We start from the raw sequence: 8,669 nt of genomic DNA on the forward strand, positions 1-8,669 counted from the left end.
GTCACCAGCCACCTTGTAACCTTGTGAACATCTGGGTGTTTACCTCGTCGTCTTTTTAAGTGACCATCCTTTTTCCCTCTCCCAGTCAGCTCCTGCCACCCACAGTCTGGCTATGGCCCCAACACTCCACTGTGTGTGCCCTGATTTCCTCAGACTTCTTCTGGACCACTTCGTTTAGTTCCAGTTTTTCAATATTATAAATAACACTGCACTGAATACCCCATATGTGCATGTTCATGTTCGCCTCTGATTATTTCTTTAGGATACATTTTAAAATACAGTCATGGAACAAATGGCCCACATTTCCTATTTTCATATCTCATTTTGAAGCAATTGTGAAGTACCATTTCTGATGCTGAATGGATGCCCTGGACCACACCTGGACTGGGCAGCCCTACGTGCAGCCTGTGAGGCGCCATTGAATTAATGTGTGATGTCCTCTCTCAGGGCAGTTCCCCATCACAGATGCTCCTCCTCATCACAGACTCTTAGGTGTGGCAGACACAAGGGACTAGCCAGGCCTGAGTTTGGATCACTGTTTCACCAGTTATTTTGTGGCCTATTTCTTTGAGTTGTTGCTATGACTGCTCACTACAGCTATTCCCAGCACACAGTAGATTTTTGGCCACCGTCCTGCCCTCAATTGAAGCCCCCGGCTAGGGAGGGAGGGTGCTTCAGCCCCGTTTTCCAGTTTTCCATCGCAAGCTGACTGCCCCCTCCTTAAGCATGGTGCAGCTACTGGGGGCCCTGGGGGAACCAGGCAGAGATGAGAGGTTCCTGTTCTCTAAGACTCCCAAAGAGGAGGCCTTGAAGAAAAGAGAGTCATGTTGATTTTGGTGACCACAGTTATGACATTAAATCTGACACCCCTCTGATGCCTCCTGGGGAGAGGGGTAGAAGAAGCAGTTGCTTCCTAGCTCCTTGGGGTATCCATCTGTCTTCCTTGTGTCTGTGTAAGCTGTACCCAGTTGCTTCATAGCACCCTAGAAAATGTCACTTTCAACTAGCACCCATAGGACATCTCTCTGAGTGCTCTCTCACTGGCAAGAAACTGGCCTTAGCCATAATCCAAAAATACCATATAGCAGGTTTTCTGTTTGAAGATTGTCTTTGTTTTCGTCCCTCTGTCCCCACCCCCTAACCTCCAAAGCAAATAGAGAAGAATTTGCTAAAAGAAAAGGAAACATGTTAAAGCTGCCCTGGTTTGCTTTTCACTGGCTTACTTTCTGAAACTGGCCTGTCACACATGTTTATCACATTTCTTGTTTTCTCTGGTTGAGCCCACCTGCTTTCTTACAGTATGTCAGGTTTCTTTACAGTAACAGAAATCCAGGTTGTAAAACCAGCTGTGAACCTACCTCTGAACCATATGCGGAGGGCAGAGCATGGAGAGATCATGGAGTAGTCCTAGGACATTCTCTGACTTTTGATAGATGGCCTCTTTCATCTGGAAACAGTATGGGCAAGTGTATTTGGACCTGAACTTTGGTAAAGGCCGTGGAGCCTTAAGGAATATTTGCACAAGACCTGAGAACAACCTGCCAGAGGTGAGAGGGATCCACCAGAAGCCCCTGGGGGCAGAGAGGGGTGTCTCTGTGGTCTCAGTTTCCTCCTGCCTAGACTGGTAGCTGGAGCTGTTCCCCAGCTGGCCAGACAGAGAGATTGACTGTCTACCAGGAGCCCTTGGCTGCAGAAGCCAGCCTGGGAGGCTAACAGGCACAGCCCAGTCTACACGTGAGGATCCCAGTTCAAAGCATAACTCGGCTCCGGCCATTTTTGTTGTTGTGGAGTTTGTTTGTTTTGTTAGGTAATTATGAAGTGTTGTGTGTAATCTGTTTTTTAAATTAAGAACAGAGAACAAAACTGTTTAGTACATATAACAAACAACACATTGGTTTTCCCACTATAGCAAGTTAATGAAAGAGAGAGAAAAGTGAGGATTTATCCAGGAGAAATGCTGAACATGAGGGAAGGAGATCCCTCGGAGCAGCAGGATGTGGGCAGGGTGTAAAAGACAGAGAGAGAGCTCCCAGGGAGGCAGTGCCAGCCTGGGGGCATCCTGGGTCACCTCCTGCTGAGCAGGGCCACCTGCTAGGTGATTCTTGACCTTCCGTTTTTCGGGGCCTGTTGGAAGTGGCGGGGTGGGTCGAGATTTACAGCTTTTATTCTATAATGTTGCTGGATGGCCCATTGGCAGGCATCCTGTCAGCCCCTGGCATTCAGAAGTGCCTTCTGGGAGTCTCTGTGCCTTCTACCTCCCCACTTCCACCGTGGGAACAGCTAGAGTTGCATTCCATCCACTACAAAATTGCCATCAAGGCATTTCATTAGGGCTAAAGTAGCTATGGGCTTCTGGGGTGGGTGATTATGGTGGGAAGAGATGGCTGGGGGTGGAAAGGCTCTAGCTGGGCTCCTGACTCTGGTTTAGGAGCTGAGCAACTTTGAGTTTTCTCGTGTGTAAAATAGATTAAAAGCTGCTGCCTTGTTTACTGAACGGGGTGGCTAAAGGTGAAATTACAAGATAAAAACAGCATAATATGTTAAGTGTATTATTACTGTCAAAATAATACTTATTAAAAATCTTTCTGGATCCACTTTTCAGCTCCCGTCACAGACCCTGCTCTGACCCAGAGCCACAGCTAAAGCTGAGAGCGGGGCAGAGGCCAGGAGCTGCTCAGGGAGGGAGGCGCAGAGACCCTTCTCAGATTCAGAGGCTACAGTGGGGAGGAAAGATTCCTCAAAGAGCTGTGAAATTGGAGATTTCAAACCAGAGCAAATAGGTATTGACCTTAATAGGCCACACTAGTGCTGGGAAGGACCCGTTTTCAATTATGCTGATAGTAAGGAGTCTCGGGTAGTGGGTGGGCGCTTGATGTCTGAACTGAGCTAAACTTGTTGTAAGCTGCCGTCAGTGCAGAAGCAATTTGGAAAGTGTGTGTCCACTCACGGGACTGTCCCCATGGGTCAGTGTCTTAGAGCAGGATATGGCCCCAGAGTCACACCAGCTCTTGAAGTCAGGCACTTTGGATTGACGGACCGCTGGTGGCTACCTGGCCCCCTTCCCAGGTCTCCTTTCTCCCTGACTCTGAAGAACTCTAATTGAAAGTCAGCTGGTCACAGCTCCTTCCAGCAAGTTCTCACTTCTTGCTCACCATTTTGGTCTTTATTTAGTAGTTATATTTTGGGGAAAAAAGGGAAGAATTATGTTTCAGCTTTAAAAAAACAGACTGAAACTTTAGACCCGTGATCTTGCTTTCTTTAAGACCGTGTACATCACTAAGTTCCCAAATATCCACCATTTGGGAAGCATTCAAGAGCAGAAGTGAGTCCTGAGTCTGTGTGCGCTCCCTGGACTCTCAAGGCTTTGCCTGCTGATGGAGAGAAAACATTTGCTCAGTGGCTGTTAGTACTTACCCCTCTTAGCTAGTCTTTTTCCATGTTCAGATTTTTGAAACCATTATTCAGAATATACCTTAAGTGTGTGGGGGTTTGGAATAAGCCACCCCGAGATGTGTCTCAGTGGTGTGCGGATTATTTTGAACTAAAGGCAACCAAGACCCTGTGGGCTCCAGAGAAACTTCTAGTCCCCTCACGTTTAACTATCTAGAGGAATTTGAATTAGGAGCTTTGCCCACAATAGAGATTATCAGAGATAATCTTTTCTGACCTATCTGTATGGCAGGGTGAACTTCTAATTACTGACCATCTACTCTTTTAATCGTACTGCTGTGACCTTCCTCCCCTCAGAGACCCCAAGGTGCCTTACCTCATCCCTAGCTCAGATGTCCTGTGTACCTATTTTCCCTTTCTATCTATGAACCTCTCACGCACGGGGTCTCTGATTCTCTCATGTATGTGGGGCTCCCATGCGCATGAAATTAAATTTGATTTTCTTTGTCAATCTGTCTCTTGTTGATTTGATTTGTCCACCAGCCAAAAGAACCAGAGGAGGGGAGGGGGGTTTCCCCCTTCCCCACAAGTTCATTGAATTCTTTGTGCTTCTCGGTTTTACTTAGTTCATTGTTTTGGAATCTTGTATGTTTTTGAAATCCTTAAACTAATGAGATTAAATAAAAAGCTGAAATGTTGGACATTTAAATTCCAAAGGTGGTACGTTGTGAGAGTCAGCATTTCCTATTCAGGATGTACATTATGATGGAGAAAGGTGAACTTGTCTGGTTGGAGATTTTAGATCTTCTTCGGGTGCATTAGGACATGATCAGGTGCAGTAACACGTGGTGCCCTCTCTTCCTCTTCCAGTCCCACCCCAAAGAGACCAAGTTGATGCTTGTCAGTGTGATGATACCTCACGTGGTAATGTCCTTCCGGCACCTGGTCCGTGCAGTGGCCTCCCACGGGCTGGCTCCCTTGAGATATGGAAGAAGCTGCCATCTGCATGTGGCTCCAGCAACCCACTCTGACAGGAGTGCCCCGGTGTTTACCCGTGCTCTGGTCTTTCGGGACAGAGTTGCCCTCATTGACCAACATGGCAGCCACACGTATAAGGACCTTTACTGCCACAGCCTCCGCCTGTCCCAGGAGATCTGCAGGCTCCGAGAGCATGCCAGCCGGGACCTCCAAGAGGAGAGGATCTCTTTTATGTGCTCCAATGACGTCTCCTACGTGGTTGCACAGTGGGCCTCGTGGATGAGCGGAGGCATCGCTGTCCCTCTCTACAGGAAGCACCCCCAGGCCGATCTACAGTACTTCATCCAGGACTCCCGGAGCTCCATGGTCCTTGCCGGCCAGGAGTATGTGGAGCTCCTGAATCCGGTAGTCAGGAAACTGGGGGTCCCGCTCCTGCCTCTCTCACCTGCAATATACAGTGGGGCGGCCGAGGAGCCTGGAGAGGGGGAGTTGCCGGAGCGGGACTGGAGAGATCGGGGCGCCATGATCATCTACACCAGCGGGACCACAGGAAGGCCTAAGGGCGTCCTGAGCACCCATCACAACATCAAGGCTATGGTGAGTGTGTGCTCTGGCCACCGCTGTTGGGAGAGGTCTGCTGTGTCTCTGTCAGGCAGTTATGGCAGCAGTTATAGCATGGCCTCTGGGGGTGGGATGACATTCATTTACTTTTCTGTAGAACCATTCACAGCTGTCACCATCCTACCAATTCCACCTGAAACATGCAGTCACAGTGCCGTGTGACCAGGAGTCCCACTAAACCATGTACGACAGCTCCTGGGAAAGGGACAACAGAAAGAAGCATTCAAGTGTAGGCTTTATAGGCCTATCGAGGGCCTCCCTCTGGGCTGTATGGCATGTGCAGGACAGATTGGGTCACTAGACATGATGTTGAGGTGGTCTTCCAAGACCAGCCTTAAAGCAAATATGAAGATGTATGATTAGCACCTAAAATGGTTTATTTGGGAAACTTGAAAGGAGGAGCTCACATGTGCCCATGTCTTGGGTGTTGTTTTTGTGTTCTGTAGTCTTAGTTACCATCTTTGCAAAACTCCTCAGCTGTATTATTTATCTGTAATTTACACTCTTCTTCCTTTCAAAAACTGTTTCAGTGCACAATAAAGACTCTTATACAGTAGGAGCAATAAAATAAAACAGAAGTTCAAACCACAAGAAGGAGGTCAATGCCATCGAGTCTTAGGCTAACTCAGTCTTATAAGTCAGTGGTAAACAGTCCCGGCTGGCTGCAAGGAAGCACTATTGATATGGTACCTCTGCCTCCTAGAGGAGACGCACTTTTCATCTGAAGAGACCGTCTCTTGACTTATATTTCTAAGGAGAGTGAGCATCTCACATGTGTTTGACATAGCGGTCACTGAGGCATGTAGGACTATGTGCTCAGTGGTGACTTCAGAAGATTCAAATGGGCAAGTCTCACACTGCTTCTCAGTAAAAGCTGAGGATATGCGTGGACACCCCGCTCTGGGTTTCTTCACAGCTGAGCTGGAGTGAGGATGGTGCTGGAAGCAGCAGGGATCTCTGAGGTGCAGTGTGGGTTGGGTGGCTAGCTTCAACACTGGCTTCTAGTGAGGCCCCAAATCCCAGGGCCTGTCAGAGCCAAAATTGCATGTCTGTCTACCTGGGGGGAAGCCACTAAGAGTGTTTGCAGAGGCCATGAGATCCCAAATCAAAAACCCTTTCGAGCTGGCTAAAGCTCCTGTCTGTACGGCCCTGTTCTCCAGCGTGGGAGTAAGCAGGAAAAACACAGACCCTCAGAGCCTCATCATTTCATTACCATCTTCTGTAGATGCTGTTAAGGATGGAGCAACAAAGAACTAGCCTTCCTCCTTCTCTTCCCCCTCCTCCTCCGCTCAGTTGGGATGTCTAACCTCCTCCATCTGCGTGATGGCTTCCCTCCTGTCTGAGGCTGTGCTGTTGTCCTTCCTCCTCCTCCGCTCAGCTGGGGAGGCCCCATCTAACTTCCTCCATCTGCGTGGTGGCTTCCCTCCTGTCTGAGGCTGTGCTGTTGTCCTGCAGGTGACGGGGCTGGTCCAAAAGTGGGCATGGACTAAAGATGACGTGATCCTCCACGTCCTCCCGCTGCATCACATCCATGGCATAGTCAACAAGCTGCTGTGTCCACTGTGGGTGGGAGCCACCTGTGTGATGCTGCCGGAGTTCAGTGCCCAGCTGGTAAGTTGGGGACAGGTCCTTGGCATGGCGCCTAGGGTACCTGTGGACCAGGCACCTTTCTCTGTGTGTGTAGACTTTGCCAGCTGTGCAAGTTTCCTGTTGCCACCGTAACAAAAGATCCCAAACTGAGAGCTTAAAACAGCTCAAGTTTATTCTCTCACAGTCTGGAAGTCAGAAGTCCAAAATGAGTCTTAGGGAGCTAAAACCAAGGGGTCAGCAGGGCTGATTCCGTCTGGAGGGTCCAGTGTAGAATCTGTTACTGCCTTTTTTAGTTTCTAGAGCTGCTGCAGTCCTTGCCTTGTGGCTACATCACTTCAGTCTCTGCTTCTGTGGTCACATCTCCCTCTGCCTCCCTCTTTTAAGGACCCCGTGATCACACTGGGCCCACCCGAGTATCCAAGGCATCTGCAAAGTTCCATTTGCCACGTGAGGCACCACATCTGTGGAGATCAGGATGTGGACATTTTGGGGCCATTCTTTAGCTGAGCACACCGGCTCTAAACTGTTTTAGAGTAGATGGTCCAGCTGGGGAATCGTTATGAGTTTCCCTGCTAGTCCCCCTTTTCAGCACGTTGTTCCTTCCCAGCATGCCGTTAGGTCTCAGGGAGGGGACTTGTGGTTGTGGCCATGTGGAGAGGGAGGTGGGAGCAGAGCCATCACTGCTGAGCAGAGCACAGCAATGAAGGATGCTGCTTTGGAGGTGAAAGGACCCGGGATCTGACCCTGCCACTTGACACTTGAGACCTTGACACAGCTCTCCCCTGGATCCTTTCAGACCCTATCCTGAGAGCCTGATGCAGCTCCAGGAGGTGGGCCAGCAGGCAGGGCTGTGGGCCTTCCTCCCTTCCTCCTTTAGCCACTAAGCTCGACCTTCATCTTTTTGTGTTTTGTTTGGAGCTGCAGGTCTCTTAGTTATTTTAGATGAACAATCTACAGCTTAAAGATGCCTCTCAGGACAGCAGGCTGAGCCACTGACTATGTGGACCATAAGGACATGCTGGCAGGTGGCAGGTTCAACACCCTCTCTATAGATAGTCTTACTTTATTTAAACATCATCACAACCGTCTGGATTTGTGCAGCATATGGGAGCAAAGTCCCTTAAATCACTTAGGGGAGTGGTTATTTGTTTAATAAAATTTTACTATATCAGCTCCTCTGAAATCAGAGCTTAAATAGATACAGTACAACACAGTTGTCTACTTAAAATCCATGATCAGAGTCCCTTTAAGAGATAAACTTCCCTTCAAAGCTCTGGGTTTGTGTGTGTTTGTAAAGACCAGAACAGCAGGATCCAGCCTCTTGGGCTCATGGCCCATGGCCCTGGATTGCATGTTGTGTGGGTGGGCTCATCAGTGTCCTTGGCTGTGGGAGATTTCACATGTCAACATGGCAGAGAACTTCATCCTTGGCATGTGGGAGGCCTTGCCTGCCATCCTTGGTGTCTCACCCTCTGAAGAGGTCTTAGTGGTTTAAAGCTTGATGGAATTGACTTTGTTGAATATGTACCTGTGTAGCTTAAATGTGAAAATGAGAGCAGATTTTGGACACCTAAGGATTCAACAGGGGAAAATCCTACAGATATCTCCTACCTGCTGCCAGAGCTCCAGGTTATGTGTATAAATTCTTTGACCTCCTGGGCACTCTCTCGCCTCACCACGGTGGCCCCACCTAGGGCCCTGGAAGCGACTGGGTGGGTGCCTTAACCATCACGCCTGCACAGCTCTGAACTGTCTGTCATTAGGATGCTCCTTTCACCTGTTGAGGTGCTGGGGACAAGGGGCTACCAGCACAGCTCACAAGGAGGGTCCAATCTCAGACCTTCGTGGTTCTTGGCACTGACTTAGGATTTCTCAAAACTGCAACAGAGCTGAATATTGAAATAAATTTGATGTGGTGGTTGATAAAAGATTAGAATTTTGTGAATTTTGAATTTTATATTAGTAAAATCCTGCTTTCAGTATTATTAAATATTGGAGGTTTTTTAAAGCTTATATTTAGGAAATTTGTGTAAAGCAGTGGTGCAAGGTGACTAGAAACCTCCAGTGGTTTTTAAATGGCCTTAAATCCT

General features: G+C 48.5%; 1 protein-coding gene across 4 annotated transcripts in view; it reads left to right on the forward strand.

The window, feature by feature from the left end:
* The first annotated feature begins 859 nt into the window (after nt 1-859).
* The window catches only part of ACSF3 (acyl-CoA synthetase family member 3), a 56,195-nt gene continuing 48,385 nt past the window's right edge, over nt 860-8,669 (forward strand). Inside the window, exons 1-4 of one of the 4 annotated variants that reach the window (XM_015600647.2) lie at nt 1,415-1,547; nt 2,603-2,780; nt 4,261-4,965; nt 6,445-6,600. In XM_015600647.2, the coding sequence (XP_015456133.1) occupies nt 4,285-4,965; nt 6,445-6,600 (837 nt within the window). In that variant the 5' untranslated portion in view covers nt 1,415-1,547; nt 2,603-2,780; nt 4,261-4,284. Of the gene's footprint in view, nt 1,548-2,602; nt 2,781-4,260; nt 4,966-6,444; nt 6,601-8,669 lie in introns of all 4 variants that reach the window. The other 3 variants (XM_025042736.1, XM_006926766.3, XM_015600648.2) reach the window with 3 other exon arrangements.

Source organism: Pteropus alecto, unplaced genomic scaffold (genome assembly GCF_000325575.1).
Source record: "Pteropus alecto unplaced genomic scaffold, ASM32557v1 scaffold7, whole genome shotgun sequence".
NCBI classification, from domain to species: domain Eukaryota; kingdom Metazoa; phylum Chordata; class Mammalia; order Chiroptera; family Pteropodidae; genus Pteropus; species Pteropus alecto.